This window comes from Macaca nemestrina, chromosome 3 (genome assembly GCF_043159975.1).
Source record: "Macaca nemestrina isolate mMacNem1 chromosome 3, mMacNem.hap1, whole genome shotgun sequence".
NCBI classification, from domain to species: Eukaryota; Metazoa; Chordata; class Mammalia; order Primates; family Cercopithecidae; genus Macaca; species Macaca nemestrina.
In genome coordinates, this window is record NC_092127.1 from 157573961 (window position 1) to 157591957 (window position 17997).

The 17997-nt window shown below is 37.9% G+C and overlaps 1 protein-coding gene across 1 annotated transcript in view; it reads left to right on the forward strand.

Annotated features, from left to right (window-relative positions):
- Positions 1-17997, forward strand: part of LOC105487964 (PDS5 cohesin associated factor A) — a 170830-nt gene that overhangs the window by 70514 nt on the left and 82319 nt on the right. Inside the window, exons 10-16 of the mRNA XM_071093702.1 lie at positions 2879-2973; positions 4614-4759; positions 8799-8950; positions 10525-10638; positions 12456-12537; positions 13913-13961; positions 14217-14356. Of these exons, the coding sequence (XP_070949803.1) occupies positions 2879-2973; positions 4614-4759; positions 8799-8950; positions 10525-10638; positions 12456-12537; positions 13913-13961; positions 14217-14356 (778 nt within the window). The remainder of the gene's footprint in view (positions 1-2878; positions 2974-4613; positions 4760-8798; positions 8951-10524; positions 10639-12455; positions 12538-13912; positions 13962-14216; positions 14357-17997) is intronic.

A 17997-nucleotide genomic window follows, 5' to 3' on the forward strand; every position in this document is an offset into this window, starting at 1 on the left:
TACATATCAGAACTTTCTTTGATAGATGTTGGTTTCATTGTCATCTGTGTTGCCATCCTTCTTATGGAATAAATTGTAGGAAAAATTTTTTATGGAGAAAGCTTAGTATTTTATCTGTGTAACACTTTTTAACTTCTTGTTAAAATAATGTCATGGCCAGGCCTGGTGGCTCATACCTATAATCCCAGCACTCTGGGAGGCTGGGGTGGGCAAATCACTTGAAGTCAGGAGTTCAGGAAACCAGCCTGACCAACTTGGTGTCTCTACTAAAAATACAAAAATTAACTGGGGGTGGTGACCGGCGCCTGTAACCACAACTAGTCAAGAGGCTGAGGTGGGAGAATCCTTGAACCCGGGAGGCGGAGGTTGCAGTGAGTGAGATCGAGCCACTGCATTCCAGCCTGAGTGACAGAGTGAGACTCCATCTCCAAAAAAAAAGAAAATTAGAATACATAGACAGCATTGCAGTATATTCTAAGTCTTAAGATTTTTAAATCATGAAGCTGAATACATACTGATCCAAATTTAAGAACCTGTGCCATTTGTCAGCCTACCAACTTTTTCATTTACTAGTGCTTGCCTTTTGGGTCTGTAACTTATCTGAACACACTGTATGCTGTTTTTTAACTAATTTGGTATAATTGTATAATTTTTAAATGGAAAATATTATTGCCCTTAACTCAGATAGTTTTTAATGTTTCTTCTCAAGAGCTTAGAATGACTGAATTCTATTTGGCTTGGTAGTAGTGTTGACAAATTTATGAAATTCATTACATTCCTCCTTGCGTTCCATTTACCTGTTTTGCTTTTAAAGCTGATTGGAAAGTAGATATTTACTATTAATATTCTGGAGATGTTGAGATTCCCCATTATTTAGTTCAACTGATTCAGAAGTTGGCGCCAGAATTTTTCTTGATGTAAATTCACCACAATAGTTCTCATACTAATCCTAGGTTCTGAGAAATCTCTGACAAGGCCATAATGCTATCTTAGCAGTTACTTGCCCAGAACATGCCATTTTGAAGGCCTTATAGGAATAAATGCTAAATATTTGAATAGCTAAATGTGACTCCATGAGAATTTTGAATGGTGGGAATGAAGCAACTGCACTTTCAAAGTTGTGGGGGAAGGAATTCCCTATCCCAGGATGGACATCAAATATTTTTTGTAAATAATTTAAGCAAAAATGCAAGGCTTCATTTTTACTTGGGTTACTTATGAAAATGAAATCACCCGTAGTAGGTTTCTGACACTGATTATTTTACACTCACTGCTAACTGTAGTGGTGTCTCTGATCCAGAGAAACAATTCATAGTCTGCAGTATTATTTTCCATAATTATAACTTACATATTTTCCATAATTAAGTGTTTTGAGACTTTGTATTTACTTGATCATTAATAATGTATAATTTTTCTCTGCCAGCTAGAGAATTATAAATCCTAAATGCAAGATTTTATTAAGACATGAAAATTATATCTGGGTAAGAAAGTAGGAGGCCATAGACATTAAGACATTTATTAAACAACTTTCTTTTACTTGGTTATTTCATGAGATCATTTCAAAAATAAAAATATTTCCAGCTATTTCAGATCACATTATTTATCATTAATCAGCATATTTTAAAAGTTGCCTAATAATCTATTTTAAATTTGAGGGTTCCTTACCTTATCCTTAACATGTGCATTTTTGAGTCTACATATTGTGTTGCGTGTTAATTGAATTTGTACACATACTAGACCTTTAAAAGAGCATTGTAATACAAGGTGGTGCTGGCCAAAAGAAACTGACGTCAGGCAGTGCAACACACATTTTTTTTTTTTTTTTTTGAGACGGAGTCTTCCTTTGTCGCCCAGGCTGGAGTGCAGTGACGTGATCTCTGTTCACCGCAACCTCTGCCTCCCGGGTTCAAGCAATTCTCCTGCCTTGGCCTCCCGAGTAGCTGGGATTACAGGCACCCACCACCACGCCTGGGCTAGTAACACATTTTCTGCACTCATCTTTGAACTTCCAGATCTGCCCCTTATATATGGTTTGCTCTCTACCTCAAGTTCCCCAGTGTTTGTCTCATATAAACCTTTTGTCTTGTTTTGTTTTGAGACAGGGTCTGTTACCCAGGTTGGAGTGCAGTGGCACAATTATGGCTCACTGCAGCCTCAACCTCCCAGGCTCAAGCAGTCCTTCTACCTCACCCTCCCGAGTAGCTGTGAGACTACAGGGGAGTGCCTCCACGCCCAGCTAATTTTTGTGTTTTTTTGTAGAGACAGGGCTTTGCTATGTTTTCAAGGCTGATCTTGAACTCGTGAGTGCAAGCAGTCCACCCACCTCAGCTTACTGAGTAGTAGCTGGGACTACAGGGGCATGCCACCATGCCTGCCTAATTTTTGTATATTTATAGAGACAGGGTTTTGCCATGTTTGCAAGGCTGGTCTTAAACTCGTGGGCACAAGCAATCTGCCTGTCTCCGCCTCCCAAAGTGCTGTGATTACAGGTGTCAGCCACCGTGCCTGGAATCTTCTATAAACTTATTCTTCAAGAAGATTTTGTGTGTTTTGAATATTTTTACTTTGTAGCATAATATTAAGCTCTCAAATTATAACTCCATAAAGTGTATAGTTTGGTTTGAGGGATGTGTTTGTATATACTGTTTTTTGTTAGTTTTAGCATGGTAAAGAAATTGTTTGTGAAAATGTTTTTGTGAAATTGTGTCGTTTCACCTTGTAGTGTACTTTATATTCTTCCTCCAGAATACCTTAGCTCATAACAAATTATCTAATCAGTAACTATTGTTGTGTATAAGCATTTTCATGTTAGATATACCTGATTTGAGAATAATTTTTTTGCCTTACAATTAATGTTTAGCAATCTTTTTCTATGTAGATTTAATGACATTCATGTTCCTGTGAGATTAGAAAGTGTGAAATTTGCCAGTCATTGTTTAATGAATCACCCAGATTTAGCGAAGGATCTCACAGGTAAGTTAGCTGGTTTATTAGAGATATTAGCATAATCATAAAACTGTTTTGTAGATACAGCTTGTGACCTAACTTCACTTTCCAGCTAGATTTTAACTCTAGTATGGTCTCGGGTTTTCATTTGTTGTACACTAAGAAATGATTTCATGTTCATGTAATAAAATTACACTTAAAATCTTTTTATTTATTTGTTTGTTTAAAAGAAAGGCTTTCAGTCCTGGGCTCAAGTGACCTCTCACTTTGGCATCCCGAGTATTACAGGCAGGTGCTACAATGCCCAGCTTAAAATCTTCATATTTTAATCCTTTGAGATTTTTTGAAAATCATAATTTAAGGAAGTAGCGTATTTCTTAAGACATTGGATTTGGGTAGAAATCATTAAGTCTATTTAATTAAATATAGTGGCATTTAATAATAAGTGGGAACACGATTATCTTCTGCACTAGACTAGAATTTTTCATTCTTTTGAATCTAGAGCATTTAAATCTACCTGTTTGGTAGCAGCACATAAGTGGTTTTATCAACAGGCTGTTATTTACCAAAAAGAACAGGGGAAACAACATTTTTTTGTTTAGATTTAGTTTGTATTATAAATTATTTAAGAATTTTTAAAGATATAAAATAGTCTGGATTTTATATTGTGTAATTTGCAGGTATATACCTATCAGTTAAATTGCCATAAGCATTTTCACTGTTTTTCTTTTAAGCCTTTTAATTTGTAACTGAAATTCAAACTGACATAGATCAGATACTGCATTGTGAATTGACTTTTCCAGGATAACTGATGAAAATACATTATTAAAATGTCACTATAGGCGTCGTGGCTCACGGGTGTAATCCCCTGCACATTGGGAGGCCAAGGCAGGTATATCACTTGAGGCCAGGAGGTCAAGACCAGCCTGGCCAACATGGTGAAACCCCATCTCTACTAAAAATACAAAAATTAGCCAGGCATGGTGGCAGATACCTGTAATCTAAGCTACTCGGAGGCTGAGGTACGAAAATTGCTTGAACCTGGGCAGCAGAGGTTGCAGTGCACCGAGATCACTCTATTGCACTCCAGCCTGGGTGACAGAGTAAGACTGTTTCAAAAAAAAAAAGAAGTAACTATAAAGTATTTTATTTTATTTTATTTATTTTTTGATACAGGGCCTCACTCTGTTACGCAGGCTGGAGTGCAGTGGCTCGATATTGGCTCACTGCAGCCTTGACCACTGGGCTCAAGTGATCCTCCCTCGTTAGCCCCGCAAGTAGCTGGCACTGCAGGGCCAGGCCACTACACTTCTGGCTAATGAGTTTTTTTATTTGGTAATTTTCATATAGATGGGGTTTTGCCATGTTGCATAAGCTGGTATGAACTCTTGAGCTTGTGTGACCTGCCTGCCTCAGCCTCCCTAAGTGCTGGTATTACAGTTGTGGGCCACTACACCTGGCCAACTTTGGAGTTTTAAGTGCAGTTTTGTGATTACAGTAGAGTACTGCTGCTGTAAAAATAACATGATTTAATTTCATTTCATATTTTATAAACATTGCTTTAGTATGGACAAAAACTTAACGTATTTCTGTTCTTTTTTTGCCATTCCAAATCATGACAAATTACACAGCTAACATTTAGCCTAAGTTTTTTTCTCTTATTACAGAATATTTAAAGGTTAGATCACATGATCCAGAAGAAGCTATTCGTCATGATGTCATTGTTACTATAATAACAGCTGCCAAGAGGGACCTGGCCCTAGTAAATGATCAGCTGCTTGGCTTTGTAAGGGAAAGAACACTGGATAAACGGGTAAAATCTGAGGCATTTTATTCTTCTGTAATTTACTGTTTAAATTGCTAAATACAATTGGGTACCATTTTCTGTTACATTTAATGTCTTTCTGTGTGAAAATCAAATTAATAACAATGATAAAGAGCTCCTAATTTGTATGTTTCCTGCATATCTTTTAATTATCCTTATGAGTAAATACATGAGATTCTATACTTTTTGAGATCTTAAGCATGGGTTTCTTTTCTAGCATACCTTTATAAGAGAACCACTAAGTTAATCAAAATTTTACCTTTTTATTTACATGATGAGTTTCGAAAGAATAACAATTGATCATATATTCTTATAGTTAACGTTTTCACATATGACTTTCTTGTATAACTTAGCTGTGTCTGTCATTCATTGAACTAAAGAATATCACTTCCTAAGAAAGTGACGTTTACATAGTGATGTACCAAGCTAAGGACGATAGTGATGGTTACATGTTTAGTTATTTTTCCTGTGATTTTCTCCATTTGATGCAGTTGAAAATATGGATTGCTAGGCGCGGTGGCTCACGCCTGTAATCCCAGCACTTTGGGAGGCCAAAGCGGGTGGATCATGAGGTCAGGAGATCGAGACCATCCTGGCTAACACGGTGAAATCCCGTCTCTACTAAAAATACAAAAAATTAGCCAGGCGTGGTGGCGGGCGCCTGTAGTCCCAGCTGAGGCAGGAGAATGAGGCAGGAGAATGGTGTGAACCTGGGAGGCGGAGCTTGCGGTGAGCCGAGATTGAGGCACTGCACTCCAGCCTGTGCAACAGAACGAGACTCCATCTCAAAAAAAAAAAAAGAAAACATGGATTGATAAGGAAAAGGATAAGTAGTGCTAAGAATACAACTAACGAATAGGGTCATGTGTAAACAAGAGACATACCTGTAAGGCAGGCTGATTAGGCCTAACATTTCTAACATGTTTCATGATTGCCTTGCAACATACTATTATTTTATTTGAGGTGTAGTTAAAAATTACTTTCCTCTGCAAATGACTATTATAGTTTCAGGGTAGAAAAATAATTGGTTTTGGTTTTAAAATATAGAAAGAGGTATTATTTAAGTTTTTACTTTTAAAATTGTCATAGGAGCCAGATGTTTAAAAAAAGGTGGATACTTTTTAACTTGTTCAACAGTGTTAGTAATTCTAACTTTGAAGATTTTTTTTCCCTTGGCTTTAATTTAAATGAAATTACTCTCCCCCTAGTGGTTATTTGACATTCCTCCCTTCCCCCTTTTAAAAAAGTTTCACTACTATTACAGTTTTTTCATAGTTTCAGTAAGTTGAATAAATGAATCTTCCTAACTGAAACTGTACGATGTGGTAACAGTAACACCTACTGGATATTTTCTGACCCAGATTTTGGTTTAATAAGTTAGATGACCTTTATAGCCTTTCTGGAAAAAAAAAATTATTTTGTCTCTAGAAATTTGGGAACAGGATTTCATCTTAAGATTTTATTGCTCATGTTTTTTTTTTAATTTCATGTAAGAAATGTCAAAATGCTTTTGCTAATCTGTTATATAGGGACAAAATTTTATTCCATCTAATAAGTGGCCTAAAAAATGAGAAAATGATACAAAACATTTATAAGAAAGTATTGACTTAAATACACCAAAGATAACATACTCCCACCCACCTCTCTTTTTTAGAGGTGACGTGTTGCTATGTTACCCAGGCTGAACTTGAACTCTTGGATTCAAGTGATCCTCTTGCTTCATTCTCCTGAATAGCTGGTACTGCAGACACCCACCACCACACTCAGCTGCTTCTGCTGCTGCTTCTGCTTCCTCTTCCTTTTCCTCCTCCTCCTCTTCTTCCTCTTCCTCATCTTCCTCATCCTCCTCCTTTTCCTCCTCCTACTCTTCCTCCTCCTCTTCTTCTTTTAATACACAGATACATTTTTTTACTACTATTTTTCTTACATCTTATGATGATCCTCATTCTGAGTTTTTATGGTCTCCTTTCCTGTCTCTTTTTTCACAGCCTTTCTTTCCTACCCTATTAAACCTTCCCAACCTCTAAAAGTCCCAAAGAGTCTTCTGCTAACTAGCTAAATCGTTTGCCTTTTAGGCTTGCAAGGTAAGGGCGTTCACTTACGGTGATCACTAAGGTCCTTTTTTTTTTTTTTTTTTTTTTTTTTTTTTGAGACAGGGTCTCACTTTGTTGCCCTGGCTTGAGTGCAGTAGTGTAATCTCAGCTCACTGCACCCTCCTCTTCCCAGGCTCAAGTGATCCTCCCACCTCAGTCTCCCAAGGAGCTGGCACTACAGGTGTGCGCCACTACTCTTGGCTAATTTTTGTATTTTTTGTAGAGACGGGGTTTCACCATGTTGCCCAAGCTGGTCTCGAACTTCTGGGCTCAAGGGATCTGTACCTGTTTCTACCTCCACCTCCCAAAGTGTTGGGATTACAGGCGTTAGCCTGTTCTCTCTTTTGGGAACTCTTTAATTTGATGTTGAAATTCTTGGACTGATAGTTTGATTTTCTTATCTTTGTTGTTTTACTTCATCTCCATTTTTAATTTCCAAAAGCACCTCTCATTATCTAATTTTTCCTTTTTTTTTCTTTTCTTTTTATTTTTTAAATCATTTTCCTCAGGTTGAATTATTAATTTTTCTAACTTCCTTTCTCCCTGCCTCTTTTCCTTTTTTTCTTCCCTCCTTTCCTTCCTTTTCTTCTTCCTTGCTTTCTTCCCTCCTTTTCTCCCTGCCTCTCTCCCTACCTTCCTTCCTTTCTTCCTCAGAGGAATTGAGTCTTATTTTATGGTGTAAAATCTTATCTCCCTGAGAATATTTGAAAGTGTCTTCTACTGCCTGTATTATCTCTGTTTCTGCTGAGTCCTGTTTTCCTCTTCTGGCCTGTTTGTTTTAGTCCCTCTCATTTACTGTTGAAAGCGTTCCTCAAAGGTCTGATGATCCTTGAATATTTGGTCAGTTTTTTGTTTTTTGTTTTTTTGTTGAGACAGAGTCTCACTGTGTCGCCCACGCTTGAGTGCAGTGGTGTAATATTGGCTCACTGCAACCTCTTCCTCTCAGGCTGAAGTGATTTTCCTGCCTCAGCCTTCCAAGTAGCTGGAATTACAGGTGTGTGCCACCATGCCCAGCTAATTTTAGTGTTTTTAGGAGAGACTGGGTTTCACCATGTTGACCAGGCTGGTCGTGAACTCCTGACCTCAGGTGATCCGCCCGCCTCAGCCTCCCAAAGTGCTAGGATTACAGGTGTGAGCCACCATGCCCACCCTTGGTCAGATTTTTAACTGAATCCCTGCACAGCTGATTGGAAGCTCTGTGTGAGTAGGCAGGTTTTGTCAGCTTGTGAGCGTATTTTTAGAGTGACTGGGTAGTCAGCCAACTCAACTCCTAGATTCACTACAATTTTAGATTTACTAGGATTTTAGATTCACTGGGTAGTCAGTTCCCCAAGTCCTGAGCTCAAGCGATCCACCTGCCTTGGCCTTCCACAGTGCTGGGATTACAGGTGTGAGCCACCGTGCCTGGCCCAGAATTCTTGATAGTGAACTTTGTTCTTACCCGAAGTTAACATCTAAAGGGATGTAACTGGCAATTAAAACATTCCAGATAATAGGGGTTTTGTTTGCAAGGAAAATTATAATCACCTCTAAAACTTGGTGAATTTTCTTTCAATAGAATCAAATGAAATCTCCCGTAAGATTATTACTGGTTTTCAAGGGAAATAAAAAATCACTAGCCTGTGGTTCTAGCTACTCGGGATGCTAAGGCAGGAGGATTATTTAGCCCAGGAATTTGAGACAAACCTAGGCAACGTAACAAAACCCCATTTCTTTAAAAAGAAAAAAGTAGATCATTAGCAATATTTGCATTGGAAAATTTCTAAATAGGAACAGATTCAAAATTGTTTGTAAAGCCTTTTATGAAGAGAAATAATGTGCCAGTTTATAAAGGCACACATAAGATTGTACAACCTAATGAACCCAAGGCAATCTTTGGAAATTAGTACAGAGTTTTGTTATCTTTCTCATCTAATAAATTTTATGCTTTTTAGTGGCGAGTAAGAAAAGAAGCTATGATGGGTCTGGCTCAGCTTTATAAGAAATATTGTCTTCATGGTGAAGCAGGAAAGGAAGCTGCAGAGAAAGTCAGCTGGATAAAGGACAAACTTTTGCATATTTATTATCAGAACAGCATTGATGACAAGTGAGTTTAATATGTTGGTAGAATGATTGAGTATAAAACTACTTTTTACTTTAAAAATATCTAATATTTTAGTAATTTCTTATTTTTATGTATTTACTTCATAAATAAAATTAAGTTCATTCAACTTGATTAGTCATTTATTTCTAAGTTTAGAGATAACTTTTTACATATTTTTATATACTGTGTTTAAACAAGACTCTGTCCGTGATTATAAGGTAGCCTTTTAATAGTGAAATAGGCATGGACTTTGGAGTTAGAGACCAAATGTTCACTCTGCCCTTTATTAGATGTGTATTCTTACAGAGGTTCATTAACTTCTTGTGCACTTCAATTTTATATAAAAAGGAAAAATAATAATGCCTTTCCTATAGGATTATCATGTAGATTAAATAAAATAAAGAATGTAAAGCATCCTAGCCCAATGTGTGGCAAGAGAGTACTATTCAGTTAACTACTAGTTACTTTCCTTTTTACACCACTACCAATAGAGGAATTACTAAGTTGTTTTCATTTTCTGAATATTATTTGTAATTCTGTATTGGATCATACAGATGATACTTGGTTTGTGCAGCATAGTTTCTTTTGTTTTGTTTAATTAAGCTAACTTATTTGGCATCACTGGATATATATTTCATTTGTTAATTAAGAGACCTTGTATATTTTTAATCCAGTGATGTTAAATAATAAAAGCAAGAAGATACAAGCAATATGCACTAGCAAGAAGGATATTCCAGTATTGGTAAGGAATTTAGATTATGGAGAGAAGAATGATCAGATATACACAGGAAAAACTACATTTTCTGGAAGTAATATGAAGCAGGGGGGACCCTGTTTTTAACTATGTGACAACATGGGAAATGGGCTGAACTGTAATCAGAGGAAATTAAGGAGTTTCTTGAGAATTAGCTCTACTGTGGATCATAGCTTTATATGTTACATTAATGAATTTGCTGTTGTTCTAGACTGCTGAAGAGTAGGTGGAACAGCCTAGCACCCTGTATTTAGGAATAACATTTAAACCTTCTAGAACAAATGTTTCATACTGACAAATTATAAAGCCACGGATAGTAGCCATGTCTCTGAAGTTAAACTGTACTGAATGTTTTCCAAGGAAGGAAGTCATTGTAAACTGATAGCTTCCATTGTATGTGCACACAGAGCTATTATCTTGATATGGTATCTTGGCACAAGAGGGTTAAAACTTAAAATGTTGGCTGGGTGCGGTGCCTCATGCCCGTAATCCCAGCACTTAGGGACGCTAAGGCAGGTGGATTGCCTGAGCTCAGGAGTTCCAGATTAGCCTTAGCAACATAGGGACACCTTGTCTCTACAAAAAATGTAAAAATTAGCCGGGCATGGTGGCACACACCTGTAGTCCTAGCTACTGGAGAGGCTGAGGTGGGAGAATTGCTTGAACCTGCGAGGCAGAGGTTGCAGTGAGCCAAGGTCGCACCACTGTACTCCAGCCTGGGTGACACGGCAAGAACCCTGTCTCAAAAAAAAAAAAAAAAAAAATTGCTTCTTAAAAATAGAATAATTGTGTCACTTAGGTTTTTGTTGTTGTTATTTCCTAGACTGCTGGTAGAGAAAATCTTTGCTCAGTATCTTGTCCCCCACAACCTGGAAACAGAAGAGAGAATGAAATGCTTATATTACTTATATGCTAGTTTGGATCCAAATGCTGTAAAGTAAGTTACTTTTCAAATAACTGCTGTATTTCCTAAGGATTTCATAAAACTACTTCATCTTATCTAATTAATTGTTACTGATTGGGTTGTTGCTGCTTCTATAGTTGAATCAAGAACCTCAGGTAAATATTTATCAACAAAATATTATGATTTATGTTCAGGTCAGTTAACACCAAAAGTATTCTTATTCGTATATGTGAAGGCGTGTTTGGCAGCTGGGTCAGTAGTAGGATGGTTTCAGGTGTTCAAATAAATGACCATGTCAAAATACCTGTGGCTAGTGTCTGAAACTGCTGGTGCTTTATCCTTCCAGACTAAATATTAAGCCTAATAACTGAATACTGATTCTTTGTTGGGTGAACATATTCAGATCTTCTCTATGTAGGATGGCCATATGATTGATGGTCCAGCTGGATTATTTTCAGAGTGAAAGGGATCACTATTGGTATTTTTGCTGAGATAACCAGCATAATCAAACTGTCCCAGGCCAACCAGGATGTGTGGTCATTTCACTTCAATATATACATATATTATGTTGTACATCATATTATATGTAATTTTTGTCAAAAATACATAAAGTAAATGAGTGATGTCATTAAGAATTCTGATCTCAAGATGGAAGGGTCTTTTCAGCCTAGAAGTTTGACTGTCCTGGGCAATGTAGTGAGACTCTGTCTTAAAAAAGAGAGAATTCTGAGTTAGGAATATGACTGTTTGCCCTTGTGGCTTCTTCAGGTGTTCCTGCATTATTAGATTAAGACTGCATTTTTAGGCCAGGCGTGTTGGCTAACCCCTGTAATCCCAGCACTTTGGGAGGCTGAGGCAGGCAGATCATTTGAGGTCAGGAGTTCGAGACCAGCCTGGCCAACATGGTGAAACCACATCTCTACTAAAAATACAAAAAAGTTAGCTGGCGTGGTGGTACACACCTGTAATCCCAGCTACTAGGGAGGCTGAGGCAGCAGAATTGCTTGAACCCAGGAGGCAGATGTTGCAGTGAGCCGAGATCATCCCATTGTACTCCAGCCTAGGCGACAGAGTGAGACTTGTCTCAAAAATAAAAAGAAAAAAGACTGCCATTTTGGCAGAAGTTCTATTAAGATAGTGTTGTATCGTGGTTACTAATGCCTTTCCTTGCTCAAGGTTTCGATGTTTGTTTACATTTCAAAATATCTGACAAAGAGTGCTTAGAGATTAGTGATTTCTCAGAGCTCTGTCACCTGGGCACCTGGAAATACGGATGGTATTTCTGAGAGAAGAAAATCTGTGTTTCTGGAGAGAAAAAGTTTAGAATGAACACAATAATGCAAATTTGGCATATTGAATCTGCATCATTTTTGATATTTCATTTTTCAAAATAGTCTATAGTGCTTCATGTATACACCTTAGCTTGTATAATAAGGCCTTCATGATTTGATCTGTGTCTGTGGAATGCTCCAGCTTCCTTATGCTCCACACACATGCCCTGTGCTCCAAGCATATACATGGTTTTCAGTTTGTTGTATGTCCCTTACGCTTTGACATTTTCTTTCCTTGTACCAGAACTTTCTAGCTACCTGTATTTAGTACATCTTTCAATCTCTTTATTACCTATTAATCTTTCTAAACCCATCAAATATTTTCTCTCATAAGAAGGCTTATATTTACCATTTGTACTAAATTGTTTTAAATCCTAATAAATATATTTCCCGGTGTTTAAACTTTTAGTTAGATGTGGAAGAGTGGTGTATATACAGCGTGCAACAAGAAAGGTTGTAATGCTGAATAATTTCCAGTATTGTTATGTAATGCATTTTTTCATATTCATAACTTTACAGAGCTCTCAACGAAATGTGGAAGTGTCAGAACATGCTTCGGAGTCATGTACGCGAACTATTGGATTTGCACAAGCAGCCTACAGTAGGTTCATGATTTGTTTAAATTCATAGTTTATTATATCACTGTTCAGATTTTCTGTAGTTCTACATAATGAAGCAAGGAAAAAGTATCTCAGGTATTTTATTTTCCAAATGTCAGTTAAATATAATTTCTGTAGTTGTCCAGGCTAAATTTCCATTTAAAATAAATATAACTTTTATTTTCCAGTGTAAGCAAAGAAATGGTGGTTTCTAGTTTATATAAAGTTTTCAGACACTAAGAGTTTATATATAGTTAATCAGTTTTCAAATAATTAAAATTAAATTTCAAGATAAAATTACATTGGACATCATATTTCTTTTTCACTGCCTGATTCATGGTCTCTCAGTGTAGAGTGAATATTCAGATATCAATCCTATAAATATGCCAGTGGCAAACTAAAAGAAATAATGCCGTTAAATTTTTGCAAGGTGGGGAAAAAAACTTTACATTTTTAAGTGTATTTACTAGAATAGGTGTTCTTAACCAGGGGACCATATATACAGACCCCTAAAGGACACATGGATGCTGGAACAGGGGCGGGAAACTTTTTTTTTTTTTTTTCTCTTAAATACACAGGATCTTAGTCCGTTGCCCAGGCTGTCACATAGTGGCACAGTCACAGCTCACTGCAGCCTCCATGTCACTAGGCTGATCCTCCCACCTCAGCCTTCTGAGTAGCTGGGACTACAGGTGTGCTTCACCATACCCAGATAGGTTTTGTATGTTTTTTGTAGAAGTGAGTTTTCACCATGTTGCCCAGGTTGGTCTCAAAATCCTGGGCTCATGCAGTCCACTTGCCTAGGACTCCCAAATTGCTAGGATTACAGGTGTGAAACACTGCACCTAGCCTGGCAAACTTTGAAATATAAAGTAATGCTTTATGGGATAGAGGAAAGGGAAGTACATTTTAGAAAGGAGGTTTTCCTGAAGTTATTTAAGTAATGGGCCACAAAGTAGCTAACAGAACTCTATTCCAGAAAAAAGAGTTTCTCCTCTTTATATTTTTAATTTTTTGTGGCATGTAGTTTCATAGTAATTCTGATATGATAATTTTATATGTTGATTGCTTCATTGATCTTTTTCCAATCTTCTGGCAATGTAACTTTCATGTGAAAGTTGTATACTTGTGTTTTTTTTGGTACCTTCCTCCTAACATCTCCTTTCCTTCTATTTGTCTTAATAGTTGCTACTATGTAATTCTTTGTTGTTAATTTAGTGTATATATGTGGTAAAACCATTTTACATTGAGCAGACTGTGATGAACTTTTTTTTTTTAACTTCATGAAAAATGTACAGTAATGAGTATTGATTTTTGTTACAGAAATTTCTTAACACATATGACTAGTTGTTCTTTTGTTTCTGTTTTAAATTTCAGTCAGAAGCTAACTGTTCTGCCATGTTTGGGAAACTGATGACCATAGCAAGTGAGTATGTTTATTTACTCACTAAATGTGTAATAAATGTCAATACAGACAAACAAATTATTTACCCAGTGGGACTATTGATTTAATGTAAAGTAAAAATAAACAATCTTTATCTTAATTTTATTTCTAAGAACTAGTTAGGCTGATTTTCTTTTAATGGCCCCACAATATTTTTATGGCACCTGTTCTTTAGCTTAGTAGAATAGTTTTTTTTTTTTTTTCCTTCTTTAATATTGATTCTCTTTAATTTTATAGAGAATTTGCCTGACCCCGGGAAAGCACAAGATTTTGTGAAGAAATTTAACCAGGTTCTCGGCGATGATGAGAAACTTCGGTCTCAATTGGAGTTATTAATTAGCCCAACTTGTTCTTGCAAACAAGCAGATATTTGTGTGGTTAGTAAATCATACTTTACGCTTTTTCTCTAGCTTTACTTTCAGAAATATGTATGTCATTAAAGCCTGTTTTACATACAGTGATTTGTATAAATTTAAGAATATCGTGAGCTCTGAATTACTTTGAAGTATATCTGTTGTCAAGTTAATTCTCTATTTACCATTCACTCTCCAGCCACATTCCAGGAAAATAACTAAAGAACTAAGCCAGGGAGATTGGTCTTAGGAATTTTACAAGATAACGTATTTTGTATTTAGTAGACATTCATTGAGTAGTTGATAAGTATTTTCTGAATACTTGCGTGCATGTGCATTTTCTTCTTTCATGTATTAGAATGGAAATAATCGTCAATAAATTAGTAGTAGTAACATTGCCATATATCTGATTTCATTTATAGATAAAGTAAATTCCTATCTAGACTTTTGTCTTCATTCTACTCTTTTTTTTTTTTTTTTTTTTTTTTTGAGACGGAGTCTCGCTCTGTCACCCAGGCTGGAGTGCAGTGGCCGGATCTCAGCTCACTGCAAGCTCCGCCTCCCGGGTTTACGCCATTCTCCGGCCTCAGCCTCCCGAGTAGCTGGGACTACAGGCGCCCGCCACCTCGCCCGGCTAGTTTTTTGTATTTCTTAATAGAGACGGGGTTTCACCGTGTTAGCCAGGATGGTCTCGAACTCCTGACCTCGTGATCCGCCTGTCTCGGCCTCCCAAAGTGCTGGGATTACAGGCTTGAGCCACCGCGCCCGGCCTCATTCTACTCTTGAACTCATTTCATATAAAACCAATATTCTTAAAGCTATCAGGAGGGAAAATTTATCCATTCATCTATTCAGCCTTTTTTTTTCCCCCTAAGATAGTCTTGCTTTGTCACCCAGGCTGGAGTACAGTGGCACAGTCATAGTTCACTGCAGCCTTAAACTCCTGTGCTCATGTGATCCTGTACCCCAGCCTTCTGAATAGCTAGAACTATTGGCACACGCATCCACACACAGCTAAGTTTCTAAATTTTTTGTAGGCCATGCACGTTGGCTCACACCTGTAATCCCAGCACTTTGGGAGGCTGAGGTGGGTGGATCACCTGAGGTTGGGAGTTCGAGACCAGCCTGGATAACATGGTGAAACCCTATCTCTACTAAAAATATAGAAATTTGCCAGTTGTGGTGGTACATGCCTGTAATCTGAGCTACTCATGAGGCTGAGACAGGAGAATCGCTTGAACTCGGGAGGTGGAGGTTCCAGTGAGCTGAGATCATGCCATTGCACACCAGCCTGGGTGACAGAATGAGACTGTCTCAAGAAAAGGAAAAAATATATGTTGCCCAGGGTGGTCTCAAACTCCTTCAAGTGATCTTCTCACCTCACTGCAACCTCCACCTCCTGGGTTCAGACGATTCTCGTGCCTCAGCCTTCCGAGTAGCTGAGATTACAGGCATATGCCATCACATCTGGCTAATTTTTGTATTATTAGTAGAGACGGGTTTTCACCATGTTGGCCAGGCTGATCTTGAACTCCTGACCTCAGGTGATCCACCCACCTCAGCCTCCCAAAGTGCTGGGATTACAGGCATGAGCCACACACCCAGGCAAAAGATTCTTGATGTATCTAAAATCATATACTGCATAGCAACGTTTTGGCCAAAGATAAGACCACATATATTTTGGGAGTCCCATAAGATTATAACAGAGCTCGGATTGATGGGTGTAGCAAACCACTATGGCACATGTATACCTATGTAACAAACCTGCACATTCTGCACATGTATCCCATAACTTAAAGTTTAAAAAACAAACAAACAAAAAAAAGATTATAACAGAACTGAAGGATTCCTATCACCTAGTGACATCTTGGTGATCCTGACCTTGTGTAGGCCTAGGCTACTGTGTGTGGTTGTATCTTAGTTTTGCACCAAAAAAAGTTTTAAAACTTTTTTTTTTTTTTTTTTTAAACGGGGTTTTGCTCTGTCACCCAGACTGGAGTGCAGCGATGTAATAAGGCCCACTGCATCCTCAGCCTCCTGGGTTCATGTGATCCTCCCACTTCAGTCTTCTGAGTAGCTGGGACTATAGGCACATGCCACCATGCCCAGCTAATTTTTTATTTTTTTTAGAGACAGGTTTCTCCGTGTTGTCCAGGCTAGTCTGGAACTCCTGAGCTCAAGAAACCTACCTGCCTCAGCCCCACAAAGTATTGGGATTACAGGTGTCAGCCACCACATGCAGCCAAAAGAATTTTTAATAGAAGCTAGTAGGATAAGGATATAAGGAAAGAAAACATTTTGTGTATAGCTGTACAATGTGTGTTTTAAGCTAAGTGTTACTACAAAAGAGTCAAAAAGCTGAAAAAGAAAAAAAAGACCAGTACTTTGGCTCACACCTGTAATCCCAGCACTTTGAGAGGCCTAGGCAGGAGGATCACTTGAAGCCAGGAGTTTGAGACCAACCTGGGCAATATATCAAGACCCCAGCCTCTACAAAACATTAAAGAAAAATAGCTGCATGTGGTGGTGCACACCTATAGTCCTGACTACTCCAGAGGCCGAGACAGGAGGGTCACTTGAGCCCAGGAGTTTAAGCCTACAGTGAGCTTAAATGGAATACATCGCTGCATTCCAGCCTGGGTGACAGAACAAGATCCTGTCTCCAAAAAGTTTTTTAAAAGTTAAAAAAAAAAGCCCGGCCAGGCGCAGTGGCTCACACCTATAATCCCAGCACCTTGGGAGGCCAAGGTTGGCGGATCATGAGGTCAGGAGATCGAGACCATCTTGGCTAACACAGTGAGACCCTGTCTCTACTAAAAATACAAAAAAAAAAAAAAATTAGCCGGGCACGGTAGCGGGTGCCTGTAGTCCCAGCTACTCTGGAGGCTGAGGCAGGAGAATCACGTTAACTCAGGAGGTGGAGCTTGCGGTGAGCTGAGATAGTGACACTGCGCTCCAGCCTGGGCGACAGAGCAAGACTCTGTCTCCAAAAAAAAAAAGCCCTTGAGGTTTAGTAAAAATATTACAAAAAAGCTGGGATAATTCATCATTGAAGAAAGAAAACAAGTTTAAATAAATTTAGTGCTGCCTAAGTGTACAGTGTTTATAAAGTCTACAGTAGTGTACAGTAATGTCCTATTTCTTCATATTCACTCACCACTTACTCACTGACTTACTCAGATCAACTTCCAGTACTGTAAGCTTCATTTATGATAAGTGCTCTTTATGTAGGTGTACTGTTTTTTATCTTTTATGTGGCATTTTTATTATATGGTTTATATTATGTTTTTATCTTTCATATTTTTACCCTATGTTTAGATAATGTTTACACAAATACCACTGTGTTACAGTTCCCTATGGTATTTAGCATAGTAACATGCTGTACAATTTTGTAGTATAGAAGTAGTACACTATACTGTTTAGGTTTGTGTGCATGTACTCTGATGCTCACATGATGAAATTGCCTTAACAACACATTTCTCAAAATCTGTCTCCACCGTTGAGTGATGGATAATTCTTTGTGTTTGTGGGCGGGGGGAGGGTATATATTTCTCCGTATAAGGGCCCCGCCCTGCCCTATTGGATTTAAATAAATAATCCTTCTTACAATATTACGCATAAACGTCAAGTACTATGCTTGGGACCAGGCTTATAGAGACAAATAA